General features: G+C 39.5%; 1 protein-coding gene and 1 long non-coding RNA gene across 2 annotated transcripts; one reads left to right on the top strand and one right to left on the bottom strand.

Annotated features, from left to right (window-relative positions):
• Window positions 1-1,596: 1,596 nt before the first annotated feature.
• Window positions 1,597-21,914, bottom strand: tspan17 (tetraspanin 17). Its single transcript, XM_068325398.1, has 8 exons — window positions 21,362-21,914; window positions 12,771-12,821; window positions 10,417-10,563; window positions 9,475-9,645; window positions 8,945-9,070; window positions 8,276-8,323; window positions 6,811-6,927; window positions 1,597-6,575 (listed from the first exon to the last, which is right to left on the bottom strand). The coding sequence occupies exons 1-8, from the start codon at window positions 21,446-21,448 to the stop codon at window positions 6,510-6,512; spliced, it is 813 nt and encodes a 270-aa protein (XP_068181499.1). The 5' UTR covers window positions 21,449-21,914; the 3' UTR covers window positions 1,597-6,509.
• Window positions 9,685-12,763, top strand: LOC137602556 (uncharacterized). Its single transcript, XR_011037179.1, has 3 exons — window positions 9,685-10,074; window positions 10,429-10,602; window positions 11,163-12,763. It is a non-coding gene; the product is annotated as an uncharacterized lncRNA (long non-coding RNA).
• Window positions 21,915-23,169: the final 1,255 nt, after the last annotated feature.

Raw genomic sequence — 23,169 nt, 5'->3', positions numbered from 1 at the left:
AAATCATGTCCTCGTCTGTGTGGAATCCCTGCAGGTGTTCCAACTTCTTCCCCAAGTCTAAACATTGAATATGGCTGACATAAAATCAAGTGAACAAACTTCTGCATTAAAGCAACAGTTGTCAACACAGTTCTCAGATCAATAGCCAACTGCATTATGAAGTAACAGCAAAAAAAGATTATACAGTCTCTCTTTTTTTGGTTCTTGTTTGTTCTCAGCCTCAACTTAACATAACTTGAACATTTTTTAAATGCACTAGCACAGCAGACTGAATGGCATCTACTGTTAAGATCAGTCTGATTATACGCATGAACACATTTTAGACTCGCATTTAATCAATGCATGACAAACCTATCAAGTATGGAGATAGCAGTGTGAGAGCCTTGACACATTTATAATCTTCACCTATAAAGGGACCAGAATGCATATCAAACAGTGATGTCAATGTGCACTGCATATAAACATGCCCATTTAAAATGATTAACTGCGGTAGAGATGAATGGCAGTTGGTACTCACTGCCCAATGTACATGCCATTTCCTGCGTGGATAAAAGCACAAGGCCAGTCATATTTATTGGACTGATGTTTGTGATAGCAGCCATTTCAAATCAAATCACAAGGCATCAACCTCAGCTACAGTCACTGTCTTTGCTCCCATGAAACGCAATCTTTATTTCAGCAGGTACTGCATTAAACTCATACACTTTCGAGGTTGGTTAGGTTTACATTTGATTATTTACTGCTGCGGCCAAGAACTGCAAAAAGAACGGACATAGATTTGTGAGGCTTTTGTCCATTAAGCCATTTGCTCACGGACGAGTGAACGACTCCACTTTCAGAACCCCGTTAGAAAGATGTCATCATTGAGATGCATGATAAAAGGGCATGAAAACAGTCTCTGAATTTGATGGATTAATTTTGAAGCCGAAATATTTTCTTTGATCTCTACATCAGAAAGCAGAGCTTCTAGCTGGTCTCCAAAAGCCATAAATGGCAAGAATACACAGTCTCTTCAGCTTTCTTTATCCATTTTCTGTTGCAAGCTATCCAGTGCAGAGCTGAGCCCATCCCTGCTGTCAGTGGTCAAGAGGCAGGATCCACGCAGGACAAGTCACCAGTTCATCACAGGGCTGCTTCCGTTATTGTTTCCATTGCTGTGTGCATGTTTTCACTGCATGATTACTTCCTATGAAGATTAAATCAGAAGTGTATCTTCGTGCGATCATGACCTCCATCTACAGACGTCATCCACAAATGATACGTTAAAGAATTTCCTAATCTCTAAACAATCCACCCAGTATGAGACCATTATTACTGAGGCATGAACACATGATCGATATGTTAATGTTGCAGCTGGTTGAGGCAGTACTGACTGGAATGGCATACTTCATTGATTTTGATTTGGTCATGTTTCATCTTGAAGCCTTTGTCCAATAAATAGTCACTTCATATTTCAAATATGACGCTTGTTCTTACACATAATTCCTTCTGAAATATATAGGAGTGTCAACTATTGCACCTCAATACAATTCTATCAAAATACAGAACATGGGTGTGTATTTGTCTGTGAGTTAAAAAAAACCACAACTGTTATCATAAATCCTTTAATATATGAAAGAAGCATATTTTAACACAAGGTACAGTGTAACAGACCATGTCCCACAGTTTTAATACACAATATTTCTTTACAAGGCTACACATCCGTGTAGACAGGTCAAAAATTAAAAAAAAAACACGCATAGATAAGGATTTCTTTTTTGTAATCTGCTGTAAACTACAAACAAAATGAAAATCCTTTTGTTGCCAAGCTTAATGGGATATCCATAGTGGTTTGTGTGTGGCTGAAAGATCTGTAATCACTGTATCCATGACCATTAACAGAGAAATCTGTAAAATCATCATATTCAAAGAAAACATCCAAATCTGGCAAACATCGTGCTTGTCCTGAAATGATGTCATAGCGTGGTATGGAAAGAATAGCCCTAACTACTGTGATATTGTGGTTAATCTGCCCACAAACAATTCAATTGTCCTGCTCATTTGCTCTCTTATATGACTAGCATCTGCTCACAGTGAGGTAAGACTGGTGGATGTCTCATGTGTTGCCCATCATTCTAAAAACACCATTAATAACAGTGCCTGAAGTCTACTGCAGACTCAAAAGCAGGAAAAGGATCAGCGCAAGTAAAGAGGAGTTTTGTTAAAAAATAAAAATAAAAAAAAGTTCTGTCAAAACATTCATGCATGCACACAAAAAAAATCTAAAGAACTGGACTGGAGTAATGATTCAGTCATGAGATTGCTCATATGGTTGCTTGTTATGATTAAAATTGTCTGAATGAATCCGTAAACAAACCTGGAAATAGAAAGAAGTGGAATGCTCACCTTCTTTCATGATCATGAAAACAAATGTAAATACTAGTAAAATGTCTAAAAAATATCCCCAAAGACATTGAATTATTTCACATTTCTAAACTTCACTTTTCATGTGCAGCGTGCTGCATAAGGGCAACAAGACATCCCAACAGAGTGTGGAGCAATGGGTCTGTGATGATATACTTTACATTCATGGTACATATAAGGCTCCTCCTGTGGAGTTATTTAACTGCCAAAAGGGAAATCAGAGAAATTAAGAGGGTGTCTCTCAATCAAAGGCCATTATGATAAAGGACATTAGGACATTTAATTAGTTTGTGTTTTTTCACTCCCTGTATTGAAATACAACAAATGGAATCATCTAAAGCTGTCAAAACGCAGTCCAGTGTTGGGCCTCGTTGTCGATGGCTTGAAGTAAAGCAAAGCCCAGACTGTTTGTAGGATCCAAAGCCTGCTAAGGCAAGAAAGCAAGAACAGTGGGAGTTCAGGGGAGGCTGCATTTCCCAGGGGGCAACATTACACCTGGGGTGGAAATTCCTTCACTCCAACTACCTGTCATTGGGTGAGAGGCACGAAAGACCACCAGGTCTCCTCCCCTGTGAAGTCAGCAAAGGCAGTTAATGTGGAGCTCCCTCAGAAACAGCTCACTTGGCTGTTGGTTGGTTCCCAGCTTGCTTTCTCCTTCCTGCTCCCTCTTCCTTTTCTTTCCCGTCCTTGTGCCCGGGCACCACGTCTGTAACTCCACCATGTGAGCATGGAGTATGTCGCTATATCATGAAAAGCGATGGATAATTCATGTCTTCAAGTCAAAGTAGCGTCACTACCACCCTCACAGCCTGCCAGAGCCAGCAACCCACGCGCTCGTAACACGTGCCGAGGATCGGCGGATTCCCTCACCTTGGTAGAATAGAAAGTCTCTGCTCCCGTTCAGCTGCAGTGGTATCACTGCCACCTGCACTGCATTGCAAGAGCCAGCTCATCATTAATCACATTTTAATAACAAATTGGCTCCAATAGACCCAACACCTGTAAGTCACCTTTGTAAAGTACGCATATTTACTTCCTGCCACATTACTCTTAGCAGTTATTATAGCCTTATTACCAAGGTGACAGTCTGATCATTGGTTTATCCATCCAGACACGATGCTGGCTGCAGAGGGAGAGCAAAACAGCTCATTGTTTAAGAACTGCAGATCTGTGCTGCAGCAAAACACAACACTTCTGGGCCGTAGTCTCAACAACACTCAAGGGGCAAAGGCTCTATGCAGAATCTTCTTGCATGATGAAAGAAATTGGTTGTTTACTATGACAGGAAGGGGTTTTTTAAGACCTTTAGTAAACACGTACAACACAGACGCTTTGAAAAATGACTTAATTTTTAAAGATTTCACAACCCAATTAATCCAACACCTGTTTCCACCCACTTTACTTACGATTACACTAGAGAGGTGAGAGGAGGGGAAAGAAAGGTGTTCTCGTCAAGTTCTTCTGGACTTGAGTGGGACAGATTGATTAGTGAAGTTATTGAAATCAAAGAAGCCCACAAATTTAAATTTATTGGATGGAAAAAAAATTAAGCATGGGGATAATTTAGATAAGAATTTTCAAAAGCTGTGTTGTGTTTCAACAGCAAATGTTTCTACATTTTAAGTAAAGGACATAAATGTGTACTCAGTCAGATTGCTTGAGGCTCAAACTCATTACACCTGAAGTACTAAAATGAATGAGCTTCTCTGCAAAGCCATCAGTTTACTCTGAAAGAAGTCATTAAGACTCAGCCAACCCGATGCACACGCGCTGCGCTCCATGGTTATATTCAATTTATGCCAACTAAATCAAGAGGTGGTTGTTTTGTCTTGTGTTTCACTTTGTTCAAACGAGGCCAGTTGTTAAAAATACCCGCCATGACAGACTCTGATACTGGTGCTGTCAGATCAGGCCGTGCTTTGAGTCAGGAGCATGTGGGTGGAAGAACATGTGACACGTATGCACTGCAGGAGGGGGTAAGATGTTGCCACTGAATGATAGACAGACTAAAGCTGGAAAAGGTTTGGAGTTGTGTTTACGAATCATAGTTCAGCTCCCGTCTGCCGCAACATCAAAAGCTGTTTTTTGCTGCATGTTTATGAGTGGAACTGTGTGTGTGTGTGTGTGTGTGTGTGTGTGTGTGTGTGTGTGTGTGTGTGTGTGTGTGTGTGTGTGTGTGTGTGTGATTGATGTTACTCAAATGTGTTTAACATCTTAGTGGTATGACCACAACCGTAGGTGGCTGTCCTGATTACACGCAGCCTACAGACAAAAACGTACAATTTGATCAAGTTAATCCAGTCATATCACAAACTACATCCTGTGAGGAACACAGAAAAGATAAAGCGCGGCAAAGGCAACTTAGAATGCAATGGTTTTATAATGAACAACAAAGGGCAATATAAAGTGTAAACTTAAAATCAGAATATTCCCTCAGCCTGGAAACAATAACATGGCGAATAGTCTGAATGCCATCAAGTGAAACTTTGTTACTGTAACATATATCAAGAATGTCGTCAAAGTTTAAGCAGCATTCATGTTATATTGAGGCTGTTGCTTATATCATAGTAACAGCATAATTACTATTCTATCTGGAGAAAAAAAAACTGTCCTAACAAAAGACACAAAATTAATTCAAGATAAAATCCATACTGAAACATATTGAATTTTTTGTTTGATTTCTCACTTCAACTGGCACTTCTCACAAAAAGAGACGATAAATTTGCATTTTGGCTATTTGCAAATGCTATTTGTTATTCTTGGCATTCCTAACAACATCAGAATTGCAGCCAGACAAAACCTTGGCAATTAGCTCGTGGCCAGCTGTTATTATTTGGTCTCCATTAGGACTGCCAACAACATCAACAATAGGAAGCTATTTTGCAGTTGAGTGCTGGGTCAAAGGCAAAACAGGTGCCTGGTGAAATTGAACAATGAATGTGTCTGTGATCAAACACATAGAAAACAAAGGATGAATGAAGGACATCTTTGAAAAGACAAATCTGATTTCACTATGTCAAGGACAAAATGTAAGACAAATGTGGTAACATAGCTCAAGTACAAAGGCCCCAAACCAGCAATCCCATGTGCCCGAGGGATGCTCAGAAAAAGACAATCTCAGCAATCAGTAAAACATTTTCCTGTAAAGCAAAGACCAACAATTCAAATCACATAAGGCTGTTCCATTTCATACACATCCTGTAAATCTGATAAAACAATCACTGCAGGGAAAACAGGGCGAATTTGAAGAACTGTCAGTGGTTTCCTGCATTGTGTTATTATAAATTCAACAGACATGGATGGAAAAAATTGATATGCTTTTGAATGGTGGCAGAAAGCATATATCTTCAGCCAGGCCCTGAGGTATTATGAGTTGGGTACAGAAATCCCTGTAAAGAGCAGGAAGGTGATAAAGATATCATGGTAAATTAATGGCACTTTTTCACATTTCGAGTTGGAACTGAAACCTCCTGAATGATTGGAGGTGGCAGGCATAACCAGATGGTGAGTCTTTTCAGGGGAACTAAAAAGCTCACGATAAAGCGAAGGGACACAGAAGAATCCATGTGTGTGCGTGTAGGCCAGCCGGTCAGCCAACCATAATCCTCGGCAGCAGAAAGTGGAGATAAAAACGTTAAAAACAGGCTGTTGGAGGAGATGCTGAACCCCTCACTACGTGGAAAGAAGCTCTCTGAAAATTAAGCTGTAAAAGAGACTTGTTGTCCCTTTATGTTTTTCATCTTTTTGTTGTCTCTTGTTTTTATCCATGGCTTTCAATCTCAGTTGACAGAACATCTTGTGCAACCGTGTCCCATAACTACTGTCCAAAGAACAATATCAGAGGAAACAAAAACTGTGATGTAGGCAGGAACATCTTCAATAAATGTGGGTTAAAATCCCAGCTGAGTGGTAAAGTGTTGACTAGTCCCATATTCGTCTTTTTCCTCCGAGGATCGCTGATAAACACAAAAGTAAACTTTGTTTTTTGGAAAAGTAGACAGAGTGGACAGTCCTCAGCTCTCTGTTGCCCAGCTGGGTAAAATTTTTGTGTGCTGTGTCGGCCTAGCTGGCCTAAGAGACGGAGCTCCCTCACATCACCTCTCCTGTCACCAGTTAGCTTTGACCGCTTTGACATCGCTCACCAGGTTTTGAGCGAGGCAGATCCCAAAAATCTGCAGAGGAGTAGAACCAGACACATTCACATAAAATGAGCTGAGAATCGTCCAGTAAATTTAACAAAAAAACAGCAGTTGTTTCCTTTGTCTTAACAACTGTCACCACTAGATGGCTCTGACGACACAAAAACAGAGGCAGTCATAGCATGGGTTCAACATTTAAGCTCAAATGGACCAGATTTTGTTGTTTAAAAAATGTGAATATTTGTTGAACACAACAACAAATACTTACTTGTAAAAGTGCGATACCAACAAAAATCCCAGCTACAATGATCAAGTTGTCCTGAAGCCACTTCTCAAACTGTCCCACACAGCCCTTAGTGTAGATGTACTTCTGCCGGTCCACCTCCTTCCAAAAAACAGAGTTAGATTAGGAGGTAAAAAAAAAAAAAGATGAATATTATGAATCACATGGAAATATGTTCTGTGGGACGAGATTGGTCTTTTGGTGGATTTAAACAGACTGCTGAGCTCTGACTTATGATTAATTTGAGGCCAAACAAACAACACAGATAGCATTTTGCCCAGTGACTCCCTCGCTGATGGGGAGGGCATGAGAGTGACTGATATGTGAGTCACTTCCAGATTATAACATATCAGTGTCTGGAAATCACAAAAAAATATCAAAGGGCTGAACAAACAGGCAGAAGGCAGAGGTTTCCTGTTTCTGGACAGATGGTTGCTGGCTTTGTTAGATTCAAGCGATGATGTATACGGTCCATTCAGTGAAGGAGGTGAGGTGTAATTTAGAGCTACACAGACACTAGAAAAAGGGGAGGGATGGGTGTGAAAAGGACTCTTTACAATGTGCTCTTTGTTCCTCTCAAACACAAGTCAACCAAGTAAACGCTTTTGTTCTCTGGTAAAATCTGAACGCTAGCTTTTAACCAATGAGAGGTAATGGAAAGCAGGAAACGCTCTGTTATTCTGGCCGCGGACTTCCTCTGAAACTATTTCAGCCCTTTGCCTTTGTTGTGCTTCTGTCCTCCCTGTGTCTGCAGCCCTTCCTCTGTCACAGTGATCATTCCACAACCACACTTCACAGGAACCATCATTTCAGTAAACTGTCAATAGCCAAGGCATTAGGAGAATAGCACATCAGAAAATTAATTCAGACCAACTCCGCGGCAGGTGGTTCCCTGTATTACAGTGTCCCTAGCAACAGCAATCTTTCTGACTGCAGTGCAGTGAGTTGTAACCACCACACCCACACACAGAGGAAAAGGCAGCGGACTAGCATAACCCACTGAGTCAACAATTACAGAGTGTAGTAAAGCTGCTCTTTGGGCTATAACTGGAGCCTAATTACCCCTGTTAGAAGAACGATCTGTTATTACGGTACAAAGCAAGCCAGAGAGAGAGTTTGTGAGCCATTTTCTCCTATATGTTCTTTTTGGGTTAATCAAAAGAGGCAGGTTTTCAATACCATTTCTATCACAATTTTATATACAAATGCTATAAATTCTGACTTTTACCTGCTCCATTTAAATGTGTTTCAAGTGGACTATTAAGCCATTTCACAGGGCCCATTCAAGTTAGCCTGATTTCAAATCTTCCTTCAGCAACTGTTTAGATCAAGTTACAGTCTGTCAGTCACCTTCAGACTGAGGTCTTCAAGATAGAAATAATTAGAGAATGAAGTAAAACAAGTACAAAATTAAGTGCACGGATGAAAGTAGAGAACTGAATATACTAACCAGTTTTTTTCGAACATCATAGCCACACTGAGTGTTGATGACATCCTCCTGCAAGAACAACACAAAAATGTGAAATCCTCTCCACTTCAGCTACTGGCCAGTGTCTGAGATCCAAATAACTATTCTAATGCAGGGGAATATAACTTAAGCGCTTGCTACAGAGGGAAGCCTCTGCAGTATATTACAAATAAAGCTCCAGAATAAGTGCGACAAGAATTGGTATGTGTCATTTTCGATTACAAAATTAATCTGAAAAGTATAAAATAATGAAATACTGACTACCTTAGGGCTGTAAATAATTTTTAGCATGAATTCTGACCATTATTTTTATTTGTTGAACCTTTATTTAACCAGGGAAGTCAGTTGAGAACCAGTTCTTATTTACAGTGATGACCTGGCCAATAGGCAATGTAAGAGACATCTATTTGTTGTTTGAATGGAGTCTTCTAAAATATCGGGTTTTGTTTGACTCACTGTCCAAAAGAGATTGTTTTACTCAAGATCATCTGATATAAGTCACTGAAATAATTAGCATTTCTCCTAAAAGTTTTTTTTTTTTTTAATTCTTAAGTAGCTCTGAAGGAGCGGATTAATATGTATTGATTAACTGCTAGAAATGCACGGGAGATTTCTGCATGATTAATGTATTGCTATCACTGAGTGACTCACTGCAGGGTCTTTGATGCAGCATGAGAAGGGGACTCCACAGCGCTCTCTACTGGGGTTCAGGAGTGTACAGTTGAAATAGATGTTGAGGTTCCAGTCCTCTGGTCCATTAGCCCCACAGCAATACCACTAAGATGAAACGCAGAGACCAAACATCACTCTGGTTATAGACAAGTTTAATGACTGTGACTGGTTCAGGCTAGTCTGGGTAGTTAGTCAGCTTATCGTAACGAGTAGCAACCAGCGAGCGGACAGCTTATCTAACTGCCTTCACAGTGTGGCATGGCACGGCCCACATGGAACACAATCATCTACTCAGCTTCACTCATAAACAGTGTTATCATTTGAGGAACAAGCATATCACATTTAACACACAATTACATTGGCTTGTTGTGCTGTCTGTTCAGAACTGAGCTGAATCAAGATCTGTCTCAAAGGAAAAAATACTAGAGAAGGTATTACCTTCCTCCTACGAGACACATTCCCTTTACTATTAGTCACGTACGAGTTTCACACAGTAGGTGTGGACTCACATATTCCTGGGCAAAGTCGATGAGATTCTGCAAGTCAATGTCATCGCGGTACGCCTTGACATTGTTATTGATGAAGAAGTTGAGCTGGTCTTTGATCCAGTCCTTAAAGACGAAGGCAAGGATCCCCGCAGTCAGCTCCAAGAAAAAGATCAAACCCAGGAACACAGAAAACTGGAAGACAAACAACACACACACACACACACACACACACACACACACACACACAAAGGTAAACACAAAAAGAAACCAACAAATTGCTTACATCAATTAGGGGATCAAAACCCTGTTTTTAAAGGTCTTGTAACATTGATAACAATTATTTTTGTATCCATGAAAGAAGAAATGAAAAGTGAACCACTATGATGTAATGTCGCTGTTCAGGTCTGTTGTCAGGCCTGTCCTGATTTGCTGAGTGTGGTAACAAAAACCGCGGTCCCAGAGGTCACTGTATCATCGGTTTACAGTAAACGAAGGAAGAGAGGAGACGGAGCAAACGATAAATGCACAAAAGCTACATTAGCTCCTCTCACTGACGCCTGACTCACTGCGGTTAATGGACGTCGGCCGGGGCTAACAGCTACTCAGAATTCCAGCAACAAGGCAAGTTTATTTCCATCAGTTCCATGTTGTTACCAACAGAAACCAAATAGATACCAATAAAACTCAAAAACGTTTGTGCTGTCATGTCGCTGGGCTTTAGAAGAAATATTTCTTTACGGATTAGAAGGCAAATGTAAAAAGCAAAGGTGAAGGAAACAGTATCTGGCATAGAGTGATCACATGATATTATATATCTGAGACATGTGACCAGAAAGGTGATTCACATGGCTCGAGAGACACCTGCTACACAAACAGGTTTGGCGTTAGTGTGAACTGCAGATCTAAATGGGTGTGAAGTGCTGCAAATGTTGTTCGCACTCTGAATGTTTGGCGCTGGCTTACAAATTTAAGCAGGAACGTGTTCTCTCTGAGCGCTCCGATACAGCCAGCAAAGCCCAGGATGAACATGACCCCTCCGACAACGATGAAGAGCCACACAGGGTCGAAGCCCCCGAGGTCTGTGATGGATGACAGGTTGGACAGCACACCCTGAGAGACAGGAAGAGAGATAAAACAGAGTGGATAAAGGTCTGATCCTAATACTTTCCAGTGTGTGTTAGTTTTTCCTATCGCTGTTACTTAGTCCGAGGGAAAATTCTTACTCTAGAAAAAAATGGTTATTCTTGAAAAGGGAGTGTGATGTCAAAGAAACAGTGAGAACCTAACACAAGAAACGAGGTGAACTGGAGTCGCCCTGTTTACAGAAAAACGCACTGAAAGCAACACTGTGATGTTATTAGAAGACGATTTATGAAGTTTTCTTTCTCAATAAAATTACAAATGCCAGGATGTTTCTTTGACCATCATGTTTACTATGTAGCAGATCTCTGTATGGTTAATACAACTTATGAAAGTGGCCTTCCTAAGTACGAGTTACAGACTTTCCTTCCTCATTATGTCCTGTTAGCCTCCTCTCGATTGGTCAAACAGAAATGACATCATTCATGATGCCAAAGATTGGACTCATCGGTACATGTCGTTAAGTATCACATTAAAAGATGGCGCAGTGGAAGATCACAAAAACCTCCTTGTGCTTTGTTGATCACACATTTCACATATTCCTTCTGTTTCTTTTTCTCACTGTATAGAGCGGATCTGTAAACATGTGCTGCTCCAGGCAAATGGAAACTCTCCAATAATCCTGGACAACCTTCCAGACACGTGCCACTGACATTAACATGAGACAACTATCACTGTTCGCCATGGTTTCAAAAATAAAGGAAAATCAGTAGCATGGGACTGAGTTGGATTGAAAGGAGGAAAAATGTCCAAATATTTGAACTCTAACAGAGCAACGTGAAGACTGCAGGACAGTGCATTGCTCTCCTTTTATGGCACTAATGCATATTAAAGTGCCTTCATTTGGATTTAAGCAAGAGGCCCTGAAACAATAAACCTGTCTGACTGAGCATAGCAGGATTAAAACTAATTATTTTATCCACTGAGACCGAAAGTCACCATTATGCCTTCCCTGTACCCTCTATTCATCATTTGGCCTAATCCCTTTAAATTATTCATGCTGTTCCACCAAGGTACTCCACTTGCATAAAGTTCATGACCAGACTCTACAAATCAGTATATGCTTCTATAATGGCGCAGCATTTACGGAATTGGCTGGTAAAAATTTGAGACAATTAATGAGCAAATTGACTTTTAACTCAATTGGAGGGACTTTTAATGCAGCCATGATCCACTGCGTGTAAGAGGTTAATGGCAGCACCTGACCTTTGTAGCTTGCATCCTGTGGAAATAAACAGTGACTGACTTACATGCAAATTTAAGGTCTTCATTCGGTGATAGGCATAACGGAGGAACTCGTGGTGGTAATTTGATTGATCCTTTATTGCTCCAAAAGCCCCAGAATTTAAAGGTAAAATGGAAATAACTATATTTGTTTGACAAAATAACAGTCACAGCTAAAACTTGTAGCGCAGTCAGAGCAATGACACCTTCATCAAAGCCTAAACAGAATGAAACAATTTTTTTCCATGTGACAGCTTTTGGAAGATGAGAAACAAAGACTTGAGAAAGTGCACATTTTGTACATTCCACTTTATATCGCAATGAGGAGATCATTAATAGCATCACTGCACTCAGGCCAAATCAAGTAATACCAGCTACTCCCTTGAAGACCCTCCAACTCACGATGAAACTTGGCTTTACAATTAGGAATTTATGCGTTATTAAACAATAATGCTGGAAATCTCCACAATGGCAGTCATGATGCATTTTCACACTAGATTTAACTTTTTGCACTAGATGTGACTGGCACTGAATCTACATTATCTCAAATTTGTATCAGTGGCTCCATCATGTCTCCATACCTCACCCAACATACTGCATATTTCCTCTTTCCAAATGCATATTTCACTGTAACACTCTATGTTGGGTGATCACATGACAACCTCCAGCATTCAGTGGTGGAGGTAATCACACTTAAACTGAAGCAACATTTCATTTCCTGAAACAACTAAGACTTGTTTACAACTGTGTGGTAACATGCCTTTTAGAACAAAGCATTGGCTTCACTTCCTTTATTACATGTCTCAAAGTTCTGTTTCCTTCTAAACTCTCTTCTGTTATTTAGAATTCCAGCTAATCCTGCAATAATACGGATGGGTGAGAGCTTTAGCTCTGCTATTGCAATCATGTCCTTCATCAACACTGTCTGTCAGTGTGCATGTGTTTATACTCACCTTCTCTGCCCATGCCCACAAGCCGATGGCCAAGAATGCTGCTCCTAGTAACTGTAAAACAAAGGGCAGAGATTATGCTTCATCAGACAGAAAGCAAAAAAATATATAATAATACACAGTAGAATTTAATAGCATTGATAGATGGTAAAGGTTAAAAAAAATATTGCAGTTACAAATAAATCTAATCCCTTCATAAAGAACTGTCGGGTGTGGTTTGGATCTAAAACGTATTCCCAAAGGCATTTACAAAGAAACTGTCAAGTATGGATTCTTACATGTTAAAACACAGAGCGATCCATAAAACTGTGACCAACCCCTCCCTTGTCCTGACACAGTATTATAAAAATCAGATGTGTGAAAACACCATCAAAACACAAACACAACCATCTCCCAAACACATAAGGGATTCCAACTATGCACATGCCCTTCCATTTATAAAATAATCTCTTCTAGAAATGAGGGTTTTTCAGAATGTCTTTACTTCTGCACAAAGAGAATCATTAGATCTGCAGGTTTTAGTCATCGGGCTGAACCAATTACAAGGCTGAAAGATCTGATAACCTGAGAGCAAAGGAAACGCCTCTGGTCCAACGACAGATTAGATGTGAGGTACAGCAAAGAGAATGCCAAAAAGAAAAGGAACTTGAAAAGTGTCTACTTAAGACAGCCCTAGTACTGGAATGAGGTAAAGGTACACCGTAAAAGACTGAACAAGACTGTGGTTTCAGGATTAAACTAATGAGGGCGTATTTCAGTAAAAATCGGTTACTTATGGGTAGCATATTTTCACTCCTAAAATGTTATTATCTAATCATCAGTGTCCTCTTAGGGACACAATGTCATTCCTAACAGATGTGGCATGCTAATGAATTTAACTGGGACACACAATAATGGTTGAGACTTAAGCAAAAAAATAAAAAAGCTCAATTGAGACAGGGATAATATTGTTGGGAAGCTGATTAAATCACACAAACAGGTAGTCTGGTGTCAGTCAGTCAGCACACATAACAAAATCAACAGTGTGTCAGAATGCCAAAGCAACAGCCGTTGTGAAGTGTTACTGTAAGATTGGCCTGGTGGTTATACAAGCAGTTCTAGTGAAGGGCGTTATGGCTTCAGCCACAAGGTGACATCCAGGTAGAGCTAAGGTAAGGAGCTGAAGGTCAGGTACATATTCAAACAATATCATATCTAACTTTATATACTATTCCACAAAATATACAGTGGTATGAAAAATTTTGGACAACCCGACAATTTCCGTTATTTTAATGTATAAATAAACGAGTGTTTGGATCAGCAACTTTATTTTGATTTATCAAAAAATTAATGGATACAGTGAAACAAATATATAAATGCTTCAACACTTAAACACTTAATCACAATTATTTAATACTAACTAAATTAACTGTGCTGCAATTACTCTTTGATGTGGAACAAAAATCTACATTGAAAATTACAATTGTGTAAGCAGTGTTATTTTGAATTAGCTTGAGATCATTTTATGAAAATCCATATAAATTCAGCTGCAGAATCTATAAATGCTAAATACCGGTAAATACTAAATACAAATGAGAGTTTTCCACAGCAGAAGAATTGGGTTACCGTCACATAAACATCTGCTGCATTATAACAGTATTATGGTTTGAAGTAGACATGTTTGCATAAGTGCTTCACACAATTCAGTAGCACAAAACAAGCAGTCACTCCCTTTCACTCGTTATCTTCTGTCATCAACTTCCTTCCAACCTTTTTCACAATTTCCCAAGAGGCTCCTGGGCCCTATTCTTTTGCTGGCTGAACTAGATTTGGTTCTGATACCCATTATTTACAGCGTCTTTTCCACAACATGGGTTATTCACTGTGTTCTTGTCTGTCTATGACAACTTTCACTTGATAGTCTCAAGTTCCAGTGATTGCTGTGTGAAAAACAATATTAAGTAGCCAGTGCATCAGAAACACCTGTAACTGTAGGTGTGAGTTAGCTGTACAGCTAACCTTTCCAGTTACAAGTAGCAGCACCTTCAGGTTGCTTTGAGGGAACAGAGAAAATGTTTTCTCCAGACAAAGTGATTTAGTTATTGATCCTATGATTTGTTAGTAGGTGGTGTGTATTGTATTGTGCATAGTAATGTAAAGTGGTTTCCAGGATTTCCCTAAGTTTACTGGTTCAAGGAGGCAGAATGGTGTCTTTAATGCACATACATACTGCTGAACATACAGTGCTAACATGAGACCAAAAGAAAACAAACACGATGTCTGGGTGCACCTGCAAAGCTTCACCAGTTCTTGTGGGACAGCATACCACAGGTATGAGTTTAATAACTTTTGGGATACAATCTGACTGTAACTCTACAACTTATAATCCCAGGTCCCGGAGACAAAGCCTAAGTAGGGATGTGCTTGAGGAAACTGGAAGTCTAAACAGAACCTGTACATTTAAAATGAAAGAATCCAGAACCAGAAAGCTTAAACTGAATGTTGCATTTAGCAACCCCAGGACTTAAACACCCAATGTCTTCAACAGGAAGTTGCCCTGAAATGGGCAACAAAGCAGCTTTAATTGCAAAAACTTTGTGTCAGATGCTGAGTCAACATCACTGTGGCATCAATCTTTGTCTTGACCATTCCCAACGTCAGAAAATAAAAGCCTAAAATGAAAAGAGCCCGATATCTATCAGTCAGGATTTAATGTCTGAAGGTCTTCGAGTGTAAATATACCCCAAAGACAATATGTACCTCAGACTTCAGATGTAGCAATTCAGTTTATGTTGCTTTCTGCCATTCAACTGCTTGTCATACAAGGGAGGCATACCAATCCCCTCACAGAGCCAACACATACAACCTTTGAATATAATATTTGAATATAATATTCACATCAAGCTGTGCCTCATAAACGTGTTAGGTATAATTTCAGCTCAAGGTTGCTAAGCTAATGTTGCTGATTGTTGCTTCAAAGGGGAAAAAGGTAGACAACAAGAAATTGTTTGCACCCCAACATGAGTTTTCTGTTTCTTTTGCATTGTTCTGCTCTAAGCAGGAAATCAAGAAGAGCTGATGACACTGTTATGGACAATATCCTGCGCATGCGAATGCTTGAATTTCATTAACTAAAGCTAGCATATGCACTTTCCAGGCTTATGAATGATTAAAGTGGTAAGTGAGCAATTTAGAAGTATAAGAGGTTACATTATCAAAATCTAGTGTTGCCTTATCGTACTTCAAAAGTATAAGTGCAATGAGGTAAAAGCAAAGGTCAATATTACCTGATTTACACATATAATTTACACGGGGCGGCAGTGGCTCAGCGGTAGAGCCATCGTCTTGAAGACAGGATCGCCCAGCCATCGCCAGAACATCCCGGAGTGTGAGCTGATCGTGGGAGCTGATCGTGGGAGGCTCACCTCCCAGCCACTGCTGAGGTGCCCCTGAGCAAGGCGCCGTCCCCCCTACAAGATGCTCATTGGGGCGCGACCCTCGTGCGCGACCCGTCACTCCACCTCCGTTGTATCACTGTATGTCCTCTCTTACTAATTGCATGCCTACAGGCCCCTAGTGTGTGCTGTGTTCAGGGGCCTGTAACCTCTAACCCATGTGTGTAATTAACACATATATATACATGTGTGAGTGTGAGTGTAAAAACAATTTCCCCAAGAGGGATAAATAAAGTATAGATTATTATTGATACAGGTTATAATGATAGATAGATAGATAGATAGATAGATAGATAGATAGATAGATAGATAGATAGATAGATAGATAGATAGATAGATAGATAGATAGATAGATAGATAGATAGATAGATAGATAGATAGAGATAGATAGATAGATAGATATAGATAGATAGATAGATAGATAGATACTTTATTAATCCCGGAGGAAATTGCATAATGCAGCATTCTATGTCAAATATGGACACTTATACAATAACAATATTACTACTACTACTACAACTAATCTGGCAAACTGCTCACAAAGTGTTTCTCTGCCATAACCTCTAGTGCGTGTCTGTGGCTGAATAGCTGCATTTCATTTGTGCATATGTTATGTGACGTTCATCTAAGTCGACTGAAAAACTGAGTTGTCAAACATTATCATAATGTTGGTAAACTGAAGGTAACAAACCAAGCATGTCTTGGGTACAGAACAAATTGAACAAAGTGCGAGGTTTATAATTTACAGTAAGTTCTTCATCCTGACAGAATAACTGACTGCTAAAGTTTGAGATCTTATCGGTGCAAAACATTTCAATTTATTTCAAAATCATTTAATTTCACTGAATTGAAAAGTACAAGACTGACCAATTTTCACAAAGTAATCACAAAGCATGAACAAAAAAACCTGTCAAAGTATGTCTGTTTCCTCTTTTCTGTAAGTACGTAAATTTTGGAACAAGAATTTTGTAATGTATTGCAAAAGTCATTTTGCAACCTGACACAAAATATTGCAACATGGAAATTTACCAAAATACTCAACTCCACTGGTACCAAAATCTATTTACCTATCTATTGAGAAGGATCTGCTACTTTATAAAACTAACATAACATATCCTCGACAGTTTATTTTATGCAAAAACATGGAAATGAACGATGATGAATTCAATGGCAATAAAGGACAAAACCAACAACAATACTGTATTTCTATTGTTGCTTAATTTACACCTCTTTGTTTGTTTGGAGATGAGATGTTTTAATAGCCCCTTAAAGTCTTTAAATCTCATCTGTTTTTGTCAACAGTTTATTTTTATATACTGTACAGTGTTTGGCTAGAAGTCACTACCTTGATTTAACTAAGCAAATATGTAACAGTATAATATTGAATAGATGTTAACTGTTTGGTGAAACGGAACTGTAAAAAAGGCAACAATAACGAAAGGAAGCGCATTTCCATATACACAATGTGACGATTACTAAATGGATTGCCTCCAAATAGCCACACAGCCTCAAGGCAACCACTTATCGGTGAGGCCAATTGGAAAAAAGAGGGTTCAATTTACTAAAGAGCATAAAGATTGGACTCTGAAGCAATGTAAAAAAGATCATGTGGTCTGATAAGCTCCAATTCACCCAAAGAGATGGGTGCACCAGGGTAAGAAGAGAGGTGGACAAAGAGATGCATCCATCATGCCTAGTACTGACAGTACAAGCCTGTGGAGGCAGTTATGATCTGGGATTGCTTCGGATGTACCAGGCCAGCTGACTACCTAAATATACTGAATGACCAGGTTTTTCTGCCCTGATGGCAAAGGGATATTCCAAAGTGAAAATGCCACGATTCATCAGACTCAGATTGTGAAAGAGTGGTTTGTGGAGAATGACATATCACTTCCACCCATGGATTGTCCAGCGCAGAGTCCCAACCTTACCCGTGTTGAAAATCTTTGGGAAGTACTGGAGGTAGTGGCCTTATTTCATCTCACTTTTTGGGCCTGGAAATGTTTATTTCTACTTACTCTGTTTAATCCCTGTGCTTTCATCGTTGTACTTTTAAGATTTCTTCACTTTGCAAACAAAAAGTACTAGAAATACTCATATCTGCTGCTCGAGTATTGCTGTCAAATAAAGCTGCATGATGTGCACGTCTCTGAGCAAAAGGCTCCTCACTATCTGAACAGAGAGAGTACCCACACCTGAAAAGGTGCCTCCCTCAGCCTGCTGATCCCATTAACCTCACCTAATTAGCAGACAAACAAAGCTCCACACAGCCTGGAAACACACATGCAAGCAAAAATATACACAGCAGACCAGCTCAAGTTTGACGGACTTGACCATGGCTCATTTAAAAGTAGAATTTCTAATGGCTTGTGCTATCTGAAAATTGCCAGGGCTGAGGATATCAATCTATTGTGAACACTTCATCTGATTTTGCTGTACGAGAACACTTCAAAAATGTAGCATTCACACGTCTGTACACAAGGCTGTAAAATCAATATACAGTATTTTGCTGACAAATTAGAACACCGTGTAACCAAAACAGGTTATAGGGCTGAAATGTTTCTGCTGCAGTGCACAATGAGCACAAGGAGTTGGTGCTAGAACAGAGAGGAGCAACAGCCTTCATTGCTATCATATTTTTCCAAAAGACCCAATTGAGACAGACTCCACCTAACAGCTATGCGTCAGAACAGAGATCAGAATGGTTCATGGAAAAAAAATCCCTATGTTGAGTGGTCTTTAGCTCTTTCAGTTTTGTCTGTGGGAAACAACAGATACCACTGAACAGAAAAACACATTAGGAGAGCTTGAACGACAGCAGACTTTCAAAGGCCAATAGTTTGTTGCAGGAAAAAGCTGATGGTAATTAGTAGTGATTACCCTGCCAATAATTATTTCTTTTGATGTTTGTGGTCAACATATCATCCAGAAACGACAAAAATGGCCATTTTGATTTCCAAGAGCAAAAAGGTGGCATGTTCATATTCTCCATATGAACTGAACAGCAACAAAAAAAAATCAACGGCATTAGAAACAACTATCATCACTTAGGAAGCCATTAAAGGTGTCAATTTCTGAAGTTCAGATGAAAAAAAACATTGCTTTTACAAGAAATAAAACTTAAACTCTTAATTTCCAAAGGGACTGATTAATCAATTTGTATTACTTCCTACAGTAAACTGCTTCATACAATGAAAACAGAGAGACCTTCAAATTGTACAGACACTATATTGTTAACAGCTGTCCACCTGTGATGTCACTGCCAGACAAAAATTTTAGTGAAAAGTGTAAACACTGAAATCTGCAGCTGTCTAATAACACACAGCACTACCACAATCAGCACACCAACTTGGTCACGGCTTATTGAGTTCTTAATTACAGCATGCCGAGCTTCCAAACATTTCAGCAGATCAGGCAGAAAATATGATTAAGTGGATGCAAGCAATGCCTCTATTGTTAGCACAAGATGCGCTGTTTTTGGGTGAGAACATCTGGCTGTCAGGAGTGAGCTCAGGCCCTGGAAGAATTTACACAGTAAAGAAAGTAAGAGCTTTATCGCTCCATTCTGTTCACAACATTTGGGACTTTACAAGCATTCTGTCTCAATTTAGGCCCCATTTTCAAGTGTGACAAGAATGCTATAGGAAAGATAAATGGGTTGATCTGTGAAGAATAAATCCCATCTCTCTATTTCAGTAGTGAACAAGCTAGCCTATCAAATCTAGTGTTGTAGCACACAGTTGAGAATAGAACATCTTCCCATGATTATTAACAGAAACATCCAACGAGCTGGAACTTGTTCCACTGATCCGCAAACAGCTCAGACAGGACCGCTGGCCTGGTATGACTGTAAGACAGTCTGAAAGAGTATAATATGAAGCAGCTACAACGATAAGAACTATGACTCAATAATTCCTGGTGGGTTGGTGAGTCATAATGCATTGTATAGTACTTTTCATGTGTAAAAACTAACATTTTGTTTAATACTAGGGTGTGAGATTCACTTGAAAGTGGATCCTGTCTATTTTATAGATCAGAAACAGCTTATGAGCAAACACAGAATCACACCCGGTCCTCCCCAGAGTCTTTGTCATCACCATTCGTTGTTGTGCGATTGTGGGAGTGTGACAGAAAAACAATGGTGTCCTCCAGAGCCCCATCACTCCAGTGGTGGTGGGGGTAAAGGGGTGCTTGAAAAGAGGAGGGACAGTTGGTATTCAGGCCTATGGGGCCTTTTTTCCAACAATGTGTGGGAAGAACGTCTGGGGCAAACAGATCCGCCATTCCTTCACCCACAGACATTATAATACACTAGCTGAGCAGAGGCAATGCAGACGGGAGAGAAGGGAGGGGTGAAGCACACAGAGAAACTTTTCAGACTAAGGAGGGATGAAGATGGAGGGGGTGTTGTAAGCGAGTTGTGGCCTCATTTGCCACTGGCTTAACAATGCAGCTGAGACTGCCATTTCTCAAACTCAAACACAATGGAAACAATATTTATTGCTGTAGCAAAATAGGGAAAGAAAATAATTGTATAATGATACCTACTACAGAACCGCCATCAAATGTCCCTGTATTCTTCTTCAAACTTAATTAAACTTCTCTAATATCATGTTTTGTGTCATATTAGTGTCATCTGTGATTTCCTTACCACCATTTACAAACAATACAGTATAGTGTTTCATCTCATAAAACAAAAGTCACAGGGGTTCACGACTTGTTGTGGGAAAAAAAATCAAGGAATAAGTAAAGGTCAGCCAAACAAATGAAAGTTAATATTATTATCTCATGAAAAGTAGTTTTAGCTCTTTTGAAAGACTTTACAGTCCAACACCTGACTCCTATGAGACACCAATTACTATCTAACTCGACTTTGGCGTAAATTATCTCTCGTATAAACACGAAAAACAGCCAAGTGCAAGTTGGCAAACATTTAACAATTCCCAACTATAACGAAAACAATATTTGACAGATTGAATAAGTTTGTAGTTGGTTAGCTTAATTAAATTAAACGATTGTGAGACACTGGGATCAAATGGATCATGCTTGCTAACACCCACTTACACCAATGGTGCTAATGTTAAGCTAATGACAGCATAATTCATACTTTACTTAAAGTTTCTAACTTCAGAAATACTCTACAAACATGTATTTACTTACCCAGAATAAAATATTGAATCCAAATAAGAAATATTTCACGCAGCAGCTGACTTCTGCTCCCTTGTAATGATGATGTTTTCTATTCATTCTCTCAAGGAGAGTGGTGGCTAACAGGCAAGCTAGGTAACTCCTACGGTCGTCACTTCAATGCCTTGGGAAAACCGAGAATTCTTAAACTAATGAAGCCAATATTAGTTAGCTCCATCAGCGAACCGAAACACTACAAACGTTAGCCGCTGGACAGCATGAAGTAAATCGACCCTATGAGTTTCGAAAGACTTTTCCCTCGCTGAAATATTTAGCTTGCTAGTCCAGCTAGCTCGCAACTTCTATGGTTAGCATTAGCAGCTAACAACAACAAATCCAGGGACACGTAAGGCACAGACATTCATCTGCAGTTTAATCGATATCCAAGTTGCCTGGCGTTGACTTCGTAGCGCACACCGTTAGGCAGTGGCCCTTCGGTTACCTAAACATTTCCTCGATTATCTCTATTGCCACATCGTCGCTGGACATATTCATCCTTGTTGTTTAGTGCTGTAAAACAAGACCCTGCTGCTGTCAAACAAGGAAGCAACTAAACTGGCTTACAGGCGTTTCACCTCAACAGCGACCCCCAGTGTTTGAAAGACACACCGCAGAGGTAGAAGCCGCTGAAACATCCTGATTTTACTGAAGTCGGCATAAAAACGGGCGCCCTACGACCGGCTAGTTATTAAAATGAAAGGAAAAAATTTGCCATGAATAAAATTTTGATATGGCTGACATATCCCATTCTTCCTTAATTTGCTATCAACAGATAATTGGCTTACATTAAATATCAAAGCATGAACTTTATTTAATGCTGTTTGTGTAGGTTCTCAGGCATCCAGGCGAGTTAAATCAATGAGAGCAAACAAAGAGTCAAATGGACTTTCTCATTTTTGAAGATGTTTCACTTCTTATTCAAGAGTCTTCTTCAGTTCTAACTGACTGGTACAGATTCCAGATACAGGTCTCCCCAATGTACTGTACAAGTCACTACATTCCTCACTGCACTGGACAAAACCACCTTACTCTGTTTGTGACATGATGTCTTGTCCTTAGGATGGACAGTTTCTGTCTCGGTGTGTTGCAGGGTTTGAAGTGCATTGGTATCTTGGGTTTACTGAAAATTCTCTTGAATTTTTTTTTGAAAAATCAGCAAAGTTGGGGATGACGTTGGGCTCCTGTTCGTTGTTGTTTTTGTTGTTGGTTTCGTTCAACCAACAACAAAAACATCCCAAAAAACCCCCCAATATGTTTTCATTTGTCTCCCATCTCCTGTTCATTGTTGTTTTTGTTGTTGGTTTGGTTAAACCAATAAAAGCAAAAACAAAGCAACAAATTGTAAGCGTAATTTTTATTTTATATTGAAAAACATGCCCAGTTTCCAAACTCTGTCAAAGTTTTAAAAACAAAATATGAGTTATGGGAGAATATACATCTGAAATGTTCGATTTGGAAAATAGTTCAAGTCATGTCAGTGTTCCTTCATTTGAACTTCTGTCTGGAGTCCTACAGATGGCAGTCTGTGAGCCTATGATGAATGTGATTTTGTTTTTGTTTTTACCTTGAGGGGTAACTATTAGGGATATATCAGTGCCCAACCTATCACTGAAAATATGCAGCATGTTGTACTGGGAAAGAAATCTAGTACACGACTGTGACACAATAGAAATACATCTGCAAATTTGTTTGTTTATGCTAAACACATGTCAGTGCTTTTGGAGATAAAGAAGTTTTCAAGGATAAAACCAGGAAAAAGAATAAGAGACGCATTTGTTTTG

This window comes from Antennarius striatus, chromosome 10 (genome assembly GCF_040054535.1).
Source record: "Antennarius striatus isolate MH-2024 chromosome 10, ASM4005453v1, whole genome shotgun sequence".
In the NCBI taxonomy this organism is placed as follows: Eukaryota; Metazoa; Chordata; class Actinopteri; order Lophiiformes; family Antennariidae; genus Antennarius; species Antennarius striatus.
Note: the sequence above shows the minus strand (reverse complement) of the source record. Positions and strands in the feature narration are given on the sequence as shown.